Raw genomic sequence first — 18,006 nt, forward strand, 5'->3', positions numbered from 1 at the left:
AAGCATAACACTGAAAATTTCATCAAAATCGGATGTAAAATAAGAAAGTTATGGCATTTTAAAGTTTCGCTTATTTTCAACAAAATAGTTGGAACATGGGTAAGTTGGAACATGGGGTTAGTTGGAACATTGAAATTTTCTTTAATAATTCAACACTGTTATATTATTAATAGCAACGAATTGAGGGCAGTATTGCATAAATTTATTTTACAGGCTTCAAAGAAAATTTCAATGTTTCAACTTAACCCATGTAATGATGTTCCAACTAACCCCGGTCTCCCCTACACATGGTGAACTGTAAACCTTCTCCACGTTATAAACTCCACCATGCAAACCTACAAAGATCAATAAGAATCTGTTCATCAAATTGTGATAAACCATCGATTTTTATGGTCTGGCGAGCTTTTCTCTTGTTATGTCCCCCAATATGACTGCTTGTCACAAAACATGGGAAAACGGAAAATTTGAAGTCTTATTTTTGTATGACTGGAATGCACATGTTAATAAAGAGGTGAGCACATTTTCACTTCATACAGGAATAACGATGCAACAATTGCGCATGTACCACTTATACTATATAAAACAGGGCCCCGTCTTTCAGCGTTACGATTGGTCTGATTAGTCTGGTCTATTATGCATGTTTGTTAAAAATATTTTCTAGCTGTGATGTACATGTATATTCATGCATTCATTGTTTTCCTGAAAATTTCATGGCGCTTCTCTTTGCATACAAAGGACATTGCACATGCAAATTTTTTGTAGAAAAAAATTATGACACTGATGGATTTCCATAGAGTTACGAATGATCCGATCAATTGTAACTCTTTGTATGACGGGGCCCAGATCTTTTTCTAGCACCTATTAAAATACAACTAATGGAGTCATAAAAATAGCCCTCTGCCAGCAAAGGCCCGCCTTCCGGCATGACAGAGAGCAATCAAGACTCGAAGAAAGATATTTATGAAAATAGATTATTATCTTTACAAAGTACAATAGAAATATTACTTCTGGTAAAGCATAAAAAGACACAATAACATGTAGTTAAAAGCAAAACTTGATATTTTGATAAGAATATGAAATGATGAAGACATAGTGTGAAAACCTTGTATTGTGTAGATACATTGTAATATTTCAAATGATGTACTATCCTTACCCCAGGATAAATGGTGTTTCTTAGCTGTGATTGTACGTTAAAAGGACTTAACATTTCTTGTGCTAAACTTCAAAATGATTTAAAGGACTGCCAAGCAGAAGGCTGTAGCCATGTTTGACAATATTCTACCAACGATATCTATTGAGATGTGATGAAGTGATTTTAGATTTTTAGAGTATATTCTAAATCTTTTAGAATAACTGTTTGACAGTTACGACATATTTATTGCTAAAAAATCAGTCAATCCTTTGAAGCAAAATGATTTGGTTTGTTTACTTGATTACAAATTCTCAAAATGGCACAAACTGAGTTACAACCTTCTATAAGGATTCCAGAATCTGTGTGATGCTGATTTACTTGTCTATGGTACCAAATCCTCAAAATGGCAAAAATTGAGTAATGTCCTTCTGATCGTCAGCCCAACATTTGATTGCCATGGTATTGAGGCAAGTAGCAGCATCAAATGGTCAAGGTCTCCCCTCCGCATCTAATCTCTATGGATATCATCCCTTGTGTCTTCATTGGGAAAAGATGCAAGTTCTCTCGGACCGTATGATCCTGACAGCTCGACCTCGTCATCATCAGCATGAAACTCTGTACGGTCCAAACTGTAGGACGTAGCGGATGCTGTGAAGAACCGCTGTAGAGCAAGAGAGAACAATGTGAGACCGTAGTACTGCTTTTCATGTGAATAACCGCAATTGAATTCATTATATACATAATAAAGGGTGAGATGAATTGCAGCTCTATGGATTTTATGTACATTAATTGACGTCAACTGACGATAGCGGCATACATGCACAGTCAAAGGCATTGACTGGAGATAAAAATTCCCAGTCAAAGATGACAATCTGAATACATCCAGGCAGTACAACCATGTAAAATACTACAACGAACCATCAGTGAAAACAATGGGCAGTGACGAAGGCACAAGGTGATTTTCACGAATACTGATGGGGGCGAGTCTCTCTCTCAGATAGGTGTTTATTGGTGACAATCCATATATGGTCACCCAAAAGACTAATGCACCATGAAGATTGTAAAAAGCTATAAACGACGAAGGAACCGTAAGGTGATTTTCATGGATACTGATGGGGCAGGTGCAATACACCAAGTCGGTGAAAAGCAATGAATAGCGAAAGCATGAGGTGATTTTCAAGAAAGCTGATGGATGAAGCAGATGATGATGGTAAAGCGGATGATCATTATCACATTGATGAAGACAATAAAGCCGAAGATTCTTGGGCCTCCGACTGATCCGAAATGAAAGACGTGTTTGGGCCAGTGAACAATCCCTGCAAAAATAGGATAGTTCAATGTTAACAGGCAAAGTCGCAGTGTTCAGCCATACCTGTAAATTTTATAGAGCTCCTGTGGATCAGATGAGATTACTCAGGCCCGTATTCTGAAGTCGGGTTTAACTCGGGCTTAAAAGTGTGGTTGAGGGTATGGATAGCCAATTGCCCTATTGTTACATAAATCACTACCAGTAGAGATATCATACTTCAGCTCATTAGGCTCATAAATCATTCATCATCGTCTAGGATGTATAAATACATGTAGATGATTGTCTTCACCATCGATGAATCAGGAAAGAGCACAGTTAACTTAAGAAACATACAACTTAATAACAATTTTGACACTTATGGCTTCCCATAATTTTAACACAGAGTTAGACCAGTTAAACCTGACTTCAGAATATGGGCCTCAAAGTGTTAACCATAAGATCCAGGGGCCGTATTCTAATAACTGTCTTAAGGCCACCGCACACCTTACGACCCGACTGGTCTGCGACTGGCTTGCGACCGAGTGAGGGGAGATGAATCGCAAGGTAGTCATAAGCCTCGACACCTGACACCTTGCAATCCGATCTGTGACTCTACATGCGCTTTTTGCTTTTTGGCATAGCAACTGAGAAAGTGAGCTTACTACTGCGTATGCGCGTTGTTTATCATATACACATCATGCAACTCTGCTGTCTGATTGGCTGGAAGTTGGATTGAGCTTGCGATCCAGTCATAAGGATTCGAAATGTCAAATCCTTACGATTTTCCATGCGACTTGTCTCTGATCGGTCTGCGACTCTCAAGCTGACAAAAGCTGTGACGTCACATCTCCCCTAACTCAGTCGCAAGCCAGTCGGCGACCAGTCGGGTCGTAAGGTGTGCGATGGCCTTTAGGACAAACATTCTTGTACAGACTTACAATAACGTCCATATTCTGAAAATGCTTTTCTCTTTCCTGGTTAACATTCAATGAGCACACATGACTTCAGAGCTACTTGCTTAAAGCTAAAAACAGCACATAAATGTCTCTGCACACAAGAAAAAGATATCAAGTTATGATAAAAGGTATTCTGAAATTTTCTCATCTGTTCCTCATGTTCACTTCCTTGGAAAATGCAATAAAATTTACAGGCAACAGGTCCCAACAGTGCCTTGTATATAAACAAATAAATAAATTGTAAATAAATAAGTAAATCAGGGATCTGTCCTCGGAGGATTATTCTATTGTTACTGGGGGGTGCTGAGCATTGTCACAGCACCGCCAGCAATAATTATAGATATGCTTTTTGGCCAGGTCCATGAAGTAAAATAGACAACAATGAATGAATGAAGAGAGAATTTTAAAACAAATTTTGGCCTTGCCATAATGCTCTTAAAAACCTTTGATAATTACCTGTATTGATGGAGGAAATTTGCATCCGAACATTTGTGCAAAGAAGGCAACCTGTATGAGAGAAGAACAAAGTACAAGCAGATAGATAATGCTATAGCTGGCAGATTCACATTCCCAAAGGCTACATATCTGAACTATTATGACAGCCATCTTCATATGACAACAACAATCGCATCAATTTTTCATAGTGATCATATAAGGGAAAAAGGAAGCAGGCAAAACTTTGAAAAACGTCATCTACAATCTTATTGTAATCAATATACATGTAGAATAAGGAAGCGATAGAATTCTTGCGATTTTCAATTGCCCATGAAAAAGTTGCACCCATCAATGCATGCAAAAAGAAATGCTCTGTGAAAAAAAATATCATACAAAAAGATCTTGTAAAACTGGGCATGATTTTATACAATTAAGTGCCTAAAATGGGGGCAAAAGGGTTCCTAATATCAACTAATAAAGCATGGAATGTGACAAAATTTCTAACCTTAATGATCAAACTTAGATTTTGCCTGGAATCGAGCAAGTAATATGATACAAATTTAAGTAATTTTCTATAGGATTCAAATTTTAGAAAACCATTCAAATATAATTCATGTTACTGAATCTCAGCCAAAATTTAGACAGGCTTTTTTTAGGTTTCATACATTTCAAATAACAATTCTTAATACTTACCAGGTAAAATATAAAAGCAAAGTAGATCACCAAAATAATGGCTTCTAAGAGGTACATCGCCCAGTGATGTGGCAGTTGGGGTAGGAAGACGGCTACAAAATAGATGTTGATACCGATCACCGTTATGGCTAACAAGCCACATGCTATAATTGATACGCTGGAAGAGAGAGAGGAAACAGAATTAGAAATGACTTGGCTGGGTGGGCTTGAGCCCCCCCCCCCACTTTTTTTCCAAAACCATGTAAAAAATATAAAAATTGCCATCTGATTGTGATTTTGTGCATTGTCAGCCCCTCACTTTTTGCTTGAATTAATACCCCCCCCCCCCCCCCCCCATTCAGTGGCCCCGGCATGCCACAGTGTTTTCACCAGGTCACATACTAGAATGTTTCTGGTCAAAGCATCACAGAGCTTTGTTGCGCCCAAATATTTTTATACATTGGAATAGTACATAACACAGATTCATTTCTATCTTGATATAATGAAAGAAATAAAGTCATTTGACCAAAATTGTCCATGAAGTAACTACGAACTGGGCCCCATCTTACAAAGAGTTACGCTCGATCCAATCAATCATAACTCTATGGAAATCCATTAGTGTCATAATTTTTTTACAGGAAATTTGCAAAATGTCCTTTGTAAACGAAGGAGAACACATCATATTGTGAAGAAATCAATGAATTTATGGATATACATTCATATCTAGAACTTTTTTTAACAAACATGCATTTTATATGTTGACGTTGCTGGCTTTCAATAGTTGCGATCGATTGGATCAATTGCAACTCTTTGTAAGACGGGGCCCTGGTCTATTGATGATTACATACAGCGTACTTACAGATTATTTTTATATGAATCCATAATAGGCTTGCTGCTGGTGAATGTCAGGATCGGTATTAATGCAAATGGAAGCTGCAAAAGAAAGGTGATCAAATCGGTAAACTCAAAGAATTCAAGATGGTCAGAGGTTTTATTGCTTTCAGACTACGGTACTTGCTTGTCAGGTGTTAAATAGTATATTATTTATGTAGGCCTAAAGGAAATTAGAGCCAGTAAAATCATAACTCAATATTATCGGCTTCCCACAAGAAGGGATTTAGGGGTATTTTTACAATTACTTTTTATCATGCCCTTTTTAAATTTGCTAATATTTTTAGTTTTACTTAAAATTTTGAAATAATTTTTGCATCATTGGATAGCCTATGATGTACTCTTTCAATATTTGAAATTTGAAAAAAAAAATGTCAAAATATAACCCCTTCTTGCACTTGCAGAAAGGCAACGATTTTTACAAAGGTCCAAATCACTGGGAAGGACAGTTCCAAGAATACTCATATCACAGAATATTTATCTTGTACAATATGTGCAACAATCAAACTTATACCCTTTCATAAACCCAATTATGCAGCTAATAGCAGCATAATTTGGTCGTAAAATCGGAGAAGGACCAGAGTTATCCGCATTATTTTGATGCTGCAATTATCCGCATAAAAACAGCATCGGGACCAGATTTTGACTTTATGAACGCATTTCGAAAGTAATGCGGATAATTGCCATGGAGCGGTCACACGGTCACCCTTTTCCAACACAACCGCATCGGAGGGGGTGTGTGCGGTTGCCATGACGATTATCCTCCTTTTTCAGAACGGGCGCTCGTAAAAATAGTGCGCATTATTTTCGGAGTTTATGAACGCAATTTCTATTGAATTATCCGCATTACTCTTAGGCGGCTAATTGGAGGATAGGTTTATGAAAGGGGTATTAGGATACTAATTACACCTCTTGGAAATTATATTCCTTTGAGTTTGCAAAGTAAAATAAATCTGTAGCTTGGCTGAAAATATTAGAAGTGTGCAACTAAGGGAAGCAATTCCAGATTCCACAAAGTTTTTATCAAAAAATAAAACATACATCTATATTTATATGTGCACAATTCTTATTTATTATTCCTATTTGCTTTTAAATATTACTCTAGATGGTAATGTCCGTCTAACTTTGAAACTGTATGCCAACTGTTGTACCATACACCCAGGAAATAAATGTGTATTAAAAAGAAATTACATAAAATGAAGTACATAGAGTTGTGTTCAAACGTGAGTGGACCCCACCACAAAATGCGCTCCTTCATGAGTGTGAATGTAGACAACAACACTACCATGTTCAAGAGCCCAGAGAAACAAACTTTATTACAGAAGGTAATATTTTTTCACCTAGACTACACAATATTATCTATAAACACGGCGGAACTTGAACACTTTGAATTTGTTGATTTTCTGGAGGGATTCACTAACTTTTCAGCACCGCTGTATATTTGCCCTATTCATGTATGATGGTGGGCCCCAAGTCTGCGCACCTAACAATTTGAGTTAAGATTTAACATTTCTTCCTATTACACAAATCTTTTGGTTAATAGTGTTCCTTATATTATTAAAAGTAAGTTTACCAAATTCTCGTTAAAAAGTGAAAGGAAATATAGGATTTTCTTGAAAACCTCGGGCAGTCATAATTTCAGATTGAAAAAAAATGGTACCCCATGTCTGCACACTCATTCACTTTGCACACCATTCAGGGATTTTGATGACAAAAGGCTACATTTTGAGGCTTTCGCATGAAATGCCCCGAATTCATTATTTTTCCACCATTTTGAGTCGGATTTTTTATGAATACCTGTCTATACTATGTATTGCATGTGTGTGTAAAGTTCGTGCTCATTGCGTATCTTTTTTTACTAGAATCACGCAGATACGCGGGGTGCGCAGACTTGGGAGACCGCGCAGACATGGGGGAACTGACCATATATTTGCCCTTTCATGTATACCTGTAAGCTCATCAGAACATTAAGTAGGTCATTCATTCCGGTGAGGTCATCTATACCACTGAAGATGGCTAAGAAGAGGGTTGGACAGATGGCGATCGACCGGGTCAAAATGATCCGCCTCCATCGGGACCATTTCAGATTTAAAAAGCCCTGTAAGAAGAAAAGAAATTTGGTTGGTTTCAGACTTATACATGTTAAAAACTGAAGGAAGAAGTAGAAGTTGTGTCGGCTTCAGGTGTATTTTTAACCCTTTCGGATGGGTGCTGTTGATAAGTTGCGAGCGACTTTATGAAAGACTGGTGACCCTTTCTTGTGGTATATAATATGCACCATATGCACCAGACCAAAAGACGTTAAAAGATGGGAGTTGCTGCTACCCTGTTTGGCGTTCAACGATTAAAAGGGATACAGCCTCGTTGATCTGGCGCTGCAGTGGCTGCCGGGCCCACAATTAAGCAAAGCAAATTTTCGGAGTATTCAATTTCATGTCTATTTCGAACAATAAATTGTGGATTTTTTTTTCATATTTTCATAGGAGTTCCTATTGAATTATAGCTAGTCGTTCGTAAAGTTGCTCAACCAGCTTATGAAACACCCACCTGGAAATTGAAATTTGGTAGGGTTCAGATTTATAACAATAGGGGCCCCCAAACCAGCTAACTCTAAACCTCTACAGCCAGCCAAACTGATAATTATCTTTCATCATTATTGTTGCACATCATGGTTCTTTTACAAGGTTTCTATTTATCTTACAGAATCATCTTAAATCCCCAAAAGTGTAGAGCGATAAAATCGCGATGACTTCCCTTTCCGAAACCTGTTTGACCTACCTCCATTGCAAACTGCCCTGCGTAAGTACCAGTCATCGTTGAACTTTGACCTGATGCCAGGATCCCAACAGCCCAAATGTATAGGGCAGCAGCACCGTACTGACAACCTAAAAACACACCCTGGTAAAAAAAATAACGAAGTAAAAATATCACTCAATGGAAATAAAGACAATTACAAAGAGAATAGTTACAATATTGAAGTGACTCAACAATACTGGCATTTTATAAGTTCAGAGGAATTAATGAGGCAATATTGAACAAATATGATTTTAGTTTTTATCACGTTTGTTGCTATTAAAGTTTGGCTCCTAACTGGAAGAACAAGAGCCTGGTGTATATCAAAAGACGAGGCAAAAGCGATTTTGTGTCTCGCCCACGTATGAAAATAACCAGAAATATCGTGATTCGCGAGAGCATGCAACAGAATTGTATCAAAACTTCATAGTAATATGACTGGGATGGAATAACACTTGCCTTAAGAGCCTTGCACATAAATTTCAATGTTGACCTGAAAATGACCTTTGACCTTATCATGTGACCTCCAACTGCAGCATAACATGCAGGTCCCCCAAGTCCATCTACCATCCAAGTTTGGTTGAAAAGCACCTTACCGTTGCGGAGTTAGGTAAGGTTGACCTGAAAATGACCTTTGACCTTATCATGTGACCTCCAACTGCAGCATAACATGCAGGTCCCCCAAGTCTATCTACCATCCAAGTTTGGTTGAAAAGTGACTTATGGTTGCAGAGTTAGGTGTCATAAGAGAGTCTTGCATGTAAACTTTAACGTTGACCTGAAAATGACCTTTGACCTTATGATGTAACCTCCGACTGCAGCATATCATGCAGGTCCCCAAAGTCCATCTACCATTCAAGTTTGGTTGAAAAGCGACCTACAGTTGCGGAGTTAGGTGTCATAAGAGAGTCTTGCATGTAAACTTTAACGTTGACCTGAAAATGACCTTTGACCTTACCATGTGACCTCCAACTGCAGCATAACATGCAGGTCCCCAAAGTCCATCTACCATCCAAGTTTGGTTGAAAAGCGACTTACGATTGTGGAGTTATGTGTCATTAGATTTTTGACGGACGGACGCCAGACGACATTTGGATCCCTAAGTCTCGCCTTCACCTCTGGTGGGCGAGACAAGAAAGGTTGAAAAGTGACCAGTCCATTACTATTTCAAAAGTTCAATTTGTACCTTTTGAGGTCCGATATATTACATTTAGATTTCTAAATATTCACTTGTTATAATGATAAAAATACAAATAGCTTGACTTATTTGTAGTTCTTTTTAGAGTATACAAAGCGCAACGGCTACAAGTATTCCCCCTGCTATAGATTGAGATCCTATGCAGGGGCTCGAATCATGGGAGTTTGTGAATGTGGTTGACACGTGCAAATAATTCAGGGAATGGGTCACGGCCACCCCAAATGATTTCGGTTCAAAGGGTAAACACTTACATTACGAGGATACACTTACCCCTCTGTATAAATCGACACTCTCAACCAGCGAGTTGTTATCTGGGAATACATCTATATACATATTAAGATTGTGCTCCACACACTTGTTATGCTGTATTAAAGGGGATGAGAAAAAGCAATTTAAAGATAAATTCCAGATGTGGTAACGATTTCAAAATGAGTTCGTACAGAATCCAATGAAATGACCACAAAATGTCTGTTTGTATATAAAAAATATGTGCCAAAGGATTCTGGAAGAAATTGTGTAATTGCTGAGAAATTAGCAAATAAGCACGGGATTCGGGTCAAGCGTTGGGCCGACATTCAAAGCAATAATAATACACTGTCCCATGTGCGCTTATCTGTGTTGGTGATCTTCAGTGTGAACATTTTTCAGCGTAGATTTCAAGATTTCACAAAGTTCAGTTTATGTACGGAACTGTACCAGATCTAGATCCTCGATGATTAAGCTTGGTTTCACACACATTCTTGTGAAATCAGTGTTTACTGCAACTACTTTCATTTATAATCAAACAAGACAATACAAAGCAATACAATGCATACCGGTACTGTATATCTCTACCATGACAAGGGACACCAATATCCATCTTTCCATAAGCTACAAATAAAGAATATGTCACCCGACTCATAAACTTGCAACAGTGGAATTCTGACCGACTTCCAATGAACTTTGACCTTGAATTTCTGAACTAGATTTTTGTAATACCATCATGTTAATTTAGGAGGTAATGCAGGGAAAAATCGATTTAAAATAGAGTCCATGGGGTGTTTTCACAAAGAGTTCATGCTTAAAGCCGACACACACATGGTTTGTAACACGCAATCTTATTGGTTAATAGTGCAGTAGTGCATGTCCTCTTAGCATGATCTGACCATTGAGGTGATGCCTGTCATACCACATGAAGGCCTGACTGACCTCTGACATTTAAAAAAATGAACACATGGTTCATTGTCGAGTTCAGTACCCCTCTAACATCTGCGCTATTCAAATTTAACTGATGCAATTATATGTTAATGAGCCAAAATTCCACTTGTTTGCGAGGGAATGCCACAACTTAAAGGACAAACAAACCAGCAGCCTTGATAGCCCCACTTCTCACATCAGGCTAAGTTCATTACCCACAATACAAGTGTAAAATATAGGTCATCTTGAAATATAACACAATAACGCACTACACAATAAATTTGTATTGCAATAATCACATGAATATTACCAAGTAGTAAAACAGAGGCCTATCTCGAAACCTTCTGAAGGTTGCCATGGCGAAGAAGAATCGTGTAGTAGTTTTCACGGTACACCATCTATCTTTCTTGAGCAAGAGTAAATAAGGCCTGCTTTTACAAACTGCTCATTCTCCCGAAGACGACAAAAACACACTTGTAGAAACGTCGACTTTGGGTGGTCCTTTTCAAGACCAACACTTGCCCAAGAAAGATTAATGGTGTACCGTGAAACCTACTGCACTATCTAAAAAAACGTTTTATAGCTTTTCTACACAAATAAAATCACAGGCTAATTTATCCTCTAAACTCAGTATCTGTACAAAGTTATCTAAAAATGTATAGTTTAAGACTAGCCATTTTATAACACACAGTCAATGAGGAAAACATACAGCGCTTGTAAATTCACTACCCCCACGAAGAACTACTTCAGGAATCAGCCAAACGGACGCTTACCACTTGTGCATTTGTTTTATCATGAAGTCCTTCTGCGAAGACGGAGACAACGAAAAGGTTGATGATGAAGGAAACCAGGAGAGCGATACTAGCCTCGATGAAATAGTATTTGTTAGCCTCTTTTACAGCCTCTTTCTTAGTTCTGTCCACATCTCGTGACTAAGCAACGAATAAAGAAGTTGAGATTTGAAAGGTGTAATAAATTGAATATGAATGTGAAAGCTGAAACTTTATTTTCAAGGAGTAACAAAAGCAAGACTTAAGAAAATAAATACTGGATAACTTAAACAAAATAAACTTGAATTTTACAGCGTCTATGCTTGATCCCCTACATGTAGGACCTTCCTAAAATGATTTGTGTCTGTTTTCTTGTTCATACAGTATGAAAAGTTGTTATGGTCTCAAATATTCATGGGTAGACCAATTTGTGAAATGAATTAAAAGAAAGGAAAACTGGGAAATGGGTAATCAAAATTGTTATTATTTTGTGGTGTAGTGGTTCTGACTCTCGCCTTGCAATCAGAGGGTTGTGTGTTCGAATCCCACCATGGCCTAGTGTCCTCTGGCAAGGCGTCAATCCACACTTTGCCACTCTCCACCCAGGTGTTAAATGGGTAACCGGTAGGATGCTCACGCCTAGTACATGTATGTAGTATCCCTAGCAATTGCGTCTTGGAAATCTCATTGGAATGGTCCCAAAGGAGTGGAGAAAGTGAATAAATTGCGTGTATTCATGCCAGGAATCAACTATTGGGGTACCTGTAATAATAATTAATAACATAGGATATTTATATTGCGCACATATCCACCTTGTTAGGTGCTCAAGGCGCTCCTATATTACCCGGCTAAGCTAGGCATTCATAGCGCACACAGCTTTTTAAGGAATTACTTCCTACCGGTACCCATTTACCTCACCTGGGTTGAGTGCAGCACATTGTGGATCAGTTTCTTGCTGAAAGAAATTACGCCATGGCTGGGATTCGAACCCACGACCCTCTGTTTCAAAGTCCGAAGACTAATCCACTGGGCCACAACGCTCCAATTATAATGTAAAGCACCTAGAAACATACAAGTATAAAGCACTTATAGATACAAAATGTAATTATGAATATTATTTATTATTCCAGCCCCGAGGCATACCTTGACTAGAGCTGAATGCAGGTATATATTATGAGGCATGATGATGGCCCCGATGATCCCGACAGCTTGGAGGATCTCCTCCTCTCCGCAGTCCCCGCACGATGGCACAAACATCCCTCTCAGAACCTCAACCTGATTTGGAGCTGCAGCAATATACTGAAAGAAGCAAGGAATATTATATGATCTGGGGCCTGTTGCATGAAAGTGACTATTATGGTATCTTTGCCATCCAATGGTAACTACCATGGTAATGCTGATCAACAGCCAATCAAAATCAAGGATTCCATGCTAGTTACCATTGCATGGCAGAGCTACCGTAATGGTAATGTTTATGCGACGAGGCCCAGGGTTAAAATTCATTGAGGCCACTAAGGTCATTGTCTATATATAAGTCGTATTACTTGGCACTAATGCCCCTCTCACTGGCATTATGTTTGGTGCCCTTTATTATATTTTCCCATTTGTTGCGGGTAATCATCTGCAACTCACCCGCACGGCTTGCACTAGGCCCGTTTTGAAAGTCCATTTTTGATGCACGTGTACACGGCGTGTTTTTCGGTCGTGTACACGTTGTAAACACTGTGAGAGCGAGTTATGTTTTCATGTCGACACGGACCCGCATCAACATGTCATAAAAAGGGGTCTATATAGCCTAAGTCACGGTTTTAAAGCTTACCTGAGAAGTTTGAAGTATCAATCCACAACAAGTGGAATGCCTCTGGCCGTCTCACCTGCATCACGCGGTTCAATATAGCAGCAGTGCTGACTTTGAATAATACTCTAACTCGCACAAGATGTTCAGTGATACATGGTTACTCTTATGTCCACTTTTTATGAACTAGACCAATAAACTTACAGAGATATGATGGTTATTCACCAAAAACACCCAACATGGCCAAAGTTCATTGACCTTACATGACCTTTGACCTTGATAATGTGACCTGAAACTCAAACAGGATATTCAGTGATACTTGATTACTCTTATGTACAAGTTTCATGAATCAGATCCATAAACTTTCAAAGTTATGATGGTAATTCAACAGATACACCCAATTCGGCCAAAGTTCATTGACCTTTGACCTTGGTCATGTGACCTGAAACGTGCACAGGATGTTCAGTGATACTTGATTACTCTAATGTCCAAGTTTAATGAACTAGACCAATAAACTATCAAAGTTATGATGGTAATTCAACAGATACCCCCGATTCGGCCAAAGTTCATTGACCCTAAATGACCTTTGACCTTAATCATGAGACCTGAAACTTGCACAAAATTTTCAGTGATGCTTGATTACTATTATGTCCAAGTTTCATGAATCAGATCCATAAACTTTCAAAGTTATGATGGGAATTCAACAGATATCCCCAATTCGGCCAAAGTTCATTGACCCTAAATGACCTTTGACCTTGGTCATGTGACGTGAAACTCATGCAGGATGTTCAGTGATACTTGATTAACCTTATGTCCAAGTTTCATGAACTAGGTCCATATATTTTCTAAGTTATGATGACATTTCAAAAACTTAACCACAGGTTAAGATTTCGATGTTGATTCCTCCAACATGGTCTAAGTTCATTGACCCTAAATGACCTTTGACCTTGGTCATGTGACATGAAACTCTAATAGGATGTTCAGTAATACTTGATTAACCTTATGGCCAAGTTTCATGAACTAGGTCCATATACTTTCTAAGTTATGATGTCATTTCAAAAACTTAACCTCAGGTTAAGATTTGATGTTGACGCCGCCGCCGCCGCCGTCGGAAAAGCGGCGCCTATAGTCTCACTTTGCTTCGCAGGTGAGACAAAAATTGGTGCAAATTAAAAAGTTTACTCAGCTTAGCAGCGCATTAAATTAATAAAGAATGCAAAAGAAAATCAGTGCAGGGCCCTAGCTATCGCCGACGCTCGTTGGATGCGCATTTTGTATACTGTAACGTACATGCATGCACAGATCGCTGCAGAATTAAGTGTAACTGAAGTTATCGATTGATTTTCATTATTTTGTTGCCAATTTGAGGAGCTTTTGTTTGTAGGCTTGTAGCACATGTGTACGAGCGTATAACACGTAAGTTGTAGCAATTATCGCTGTCGCAATTGGTGATTCTCAAATTGGCTCTGAGCGTGATTGAGCAACGCTTTCGAGCTTTCGAGACCGGAGCAGACCCATTTCGTGGTACAAAAACTTGAGTCTCCAGAATGAACGTGGATTAAATCGGCAATTTTGGAAGTGAACTCACTCTAGATTAATTGAAATATATTGACATATTAGTAATTAAAACATGTGCAGTGTCTGAGAACTAAGATTTAATGTGAGGCTGTGAGCTTGTTCACTGACTTTGTAGTCCCATGCAAATATGCAGATGCTACCGTGTACACGGTGATGGAATTTAGTAGCTTGCACTGAAAGATGTGACAGGGGCTTAATTCATGGAGGAAGTAGAGATGAGGGGTCAACAATCACAAGGCAACTGCCACAGAGTCTGAAGTACTGTACATCTACCATGATTGATCTATCAGTTAATTTTTTAAATGTTCAGGGACCCGTTGCAGAAAGAGTTGCGTTTAAACGCAAGCCAAAGTCCCAAATGCGCGCTCTTGATTGGTTGAAAATCAAGTTGCGCAAGATTTTTAGAGTTGTGATTGATTATAACTCTTTCTGCAATGCGCCCCTGAACAACAATCTCTTCGCGTTAGAATTGCTTCCAGGGATATAAATTATTATCAAACAAAACAACTAAAAAATGAGATTAGTAGGAAGTATTGGTGATTTGCTAGGGATAACCCGTCTCAACATCAATGAAATAAATGCCAATGAAAAAAAAAAATCTAAAATATACATTGTGCAGCACTACTAGGCACATGGAAGATTAATTCAAGTTGAATAAACTACATAAACTGAACAGGTGGGTCCAGGGGTGTTTCACAAAGATTTGAGCAAGACTTAGAGTCGCGCTTAAATGCCAAGTTGCGTGCGTTATAAATGGCATGGCCGCATTGGTCAGATCATGCAAAGGGGACGTGCATTGATCGATAAGATTGCGCGTTTTATATCATGTACGCATCAGCATTTAAGTGCGATCCTTAAGTCATACATTTGTACTTAAATCTTTGTGAAACACCCCCCAGGTCTACAAGTACAGTGGTGCTCAAAAGTTAATGACCCCATCAGATAATCAACATATTCAAAGTGGTCTCGTTCTGCCATATCTTAGATATACTGTGAAGTCAGGTGATGAAAATATGACATTCAATAAAGTTTGCTTCTCTGAGATGGCTAAAATTGTAGCGTGGTTGTCTACATTCAACACTCAGCATGGAGGAGTGCATTTTGATATGGGGTTCTTTAACTTTTGAACACTAATGTATGTGATATTCTTACCTCATAGCCAAAGGTAAATGCCATTACTGTTATCAAGAATGCAAAGAAGGCTTCTAGTTTACGTAGACCTAAGTAGACACAGACACAGGACAGAGTGAGAATATCTTGTTCAATACAAATAAGTAAAACAAAAAAATAATCCTTCAATCGTCAGTGATCTTCATTGTATTACTGTTGCATTGGGGATCAATTTGGAAAAGGCGATTGTGCATGTTAAATATGCTTGCGAGGAATACAAAATTTAATGCACAGAAACCACACACGGATTCAGGAATTGAAAATAAATTCAAAAACAGCATGAAGTGCACTATAAAATTTACTCAGAAGTATTTTGAGCAATTGAATTAACTGGTGACCTCTGATCTAAAATTCATATAATATTTTCCCTTTTTAGCAATTACATTTTGTTATTAGTGTGCATTTAAAAGATATGGTGTTATGACATCACTGCCGAGGCTCATATTGACATATAATTGTTTTCTATTCTTATAAAAAGGGCGTAAGTAAAGAACCTTCAAGATTATCGTAGTCAAGCTTTTGAAATAGAACTATGGGAAATAAAGTTTAAATGGTCTGCAAATGCTCCATGGAAGCTTCATTCAAATAATGGTTAAAATAAAAAAGAAAACCTACTAAACCCAAATATACCATTCAATTTGCCTATCTGAAACTAAATGAAAAATATGGGTGTTTTTGTGTGACTATCAAATGAAATGAGATCGAGTAAACCAAGGTGGAATTACTAGGCGTTTACATCACTCTCTATCTATAAAAAAAAAATAGCAAAAATGCATGTATCAGAAAGTTTGGACTAGTTTCAATATGTCAAAAAGTACTGCTAATATTAAAAAAGATAAGACTTTGGTATCTTTCTTGTACCTATATTACCAACTTCCTAATCCAAAAGGGTTTTTTTTAACTAAAAATCAAACAAGGGGGAACAAAGGAAATTAAAGATATTTCCCAATAAAAGAATCTACAACAGTTTATGCTAACGTGGAAAAACCAAAGTTACAAAATACCCAGTACATACTATTCTAAAACTTGCCTGTTTGAGCTAAAATAGAATTGAAATGTACATCCTATAAAGATCAAGAGCAATGATGGCCATTTCCCAAAATCAAATCCAAAACCCAAAAGACAGATTTCTCCAATTAAAAGTCGAATAATCAAAGTTACATGGATCTACGCTATCTGCAGAGCAACCGCAGGATAAAAAAGTTAACCATTTCCATCCTTTCTCGGATTCAGGTGACTTTGACTCTCCTGAAAGCATTGCTGCAGAAAAGTGGGTTGCAAGAAATATCAGGAAGTAATGAGATAAAAATTCAAAATTGAGTTGACAATTGGAGGCTGGAAAAAAAGTTGTTTGGGAGTTTGAATACACCTACAGGTACATGCATTTCTGCAATGAACCCAATGGTGTAACAAGTGGACATGTATCATTGTTAGAAAATTTTACAGCAGAGAACTAATTCTTTGCCACCTATTAATCCCAGTTCGCCAATGAATCTATCATTCATATTTGTGCTGTTCAAATCAATATTGGAATATTTGCCACTAAATTTACTATGATCTTTGCCGCTGATTTATCATATAAATCTTGCTGCTGAATTCATTATGAAAAATTTCGCCTCTGAAATTAATATTCACATCTGTGCTGCTGAATTTATCAGTTAAGTCTTTGGTGTTGACTTTATTACAGTCGGACCTCTCTTATCCAGCCTCCCCTTATCCAGATCTCTCTATTATCCAGACGCACACTTGCCGAGATTTTTTTTCTTCCAATTCAATCTAGTAGTACCTTGGGAAATGAGATTTCAATGTAAACTCAATCCTACGCAAACTCACTTTGATTACATATAAAATTTCCAATATAGTCTACCTACAACCACATTATATTTCATGAAAATATCTGAACCAAAGAACTTAGACAGGATAATTTTCCAGTAGTCCTAAATCAGGGCGCAGCGAAAACATTTCACCACGTTCTCTTTTTATTTCCCAGGGAAAAAATAACACGTCTCGCTAGCCAGCGCTGGGCCTCAATACGGACAGCACCATCTACATGTATCAAGTATCATGTTTGAGCCTACAGACAGTGTAACAATGGCTGATATTGCCAAGCTGTGATACCTGCCACGATGATCCAATTGTAAAACTTAGTCTC

The 18,006-nt window shown here is 38.0% G+C and overlaps 1 protein-coding gene across 5 annotated transcripts in view; it reads right to left on the reverse strand.

The window, feature by feature from the left end:
- Positions 1-1,500: 1,500 nt before the first annotated feature.
- The window catches only part of LOC121426460 (natural resistance-associated macrophage protein 2-like), a 40,844-nt gene continuing 24,338 nt past the window's right edge, over positions 1,501-18,006 (reverse strand). For 4 of the 5 annotated variants that reach the window (XM_041622775.1, XM_041622774.1, XM_041622772.1 and 1 more), the window contains 10 exons: positions 15,837-15,904; positions 12,455-12,610; positions 11,315-11,473; positions 9,636-9,728; positions 8,153-8,272; positions 7,323-7,472; positions 5,343-5,416; positions 4,505-4,661; positions 3,833-3,883; positions 1,501-1,793 (listed from right to left, as the gene is read on the reverse strand). In XM_041622775.1, the coding sequence (XP_041478709.1) occupies positions 1,641-1,793; positions 3,833-3,883; positions 4,505-4,661; positions 5,343-5,416; positions 7,323-7,472; positions 8,153-8,272; positions 9,636-9,728; positions 11,315-11,473; positions 12,455-12,610; positions 15,837-15,904 (1,181 nt within the window). In that variant the 3' untranslated portion in view covers positions 1,501-1,640. The other variant, XM_041622776.1, reaches the window with a different exon arrangement.

The sequence above is a fragment of the Lytechinus variegatus genome, chromosome 13 (assembly GCF_018143015.1).
Source record: "Lytechinus variegatus isolate NC3 chromosome 13, Lvar_3.0, whole genome shotgun sequence".
NCBI classification, from domain to species: domain Eukaryota; kingdom Metazoa; phylum Echinodermata; class Echinoidea; order Temnopleuroida; family Toxopneustidae; genus Lytechinus; species Lytechinus variegatus.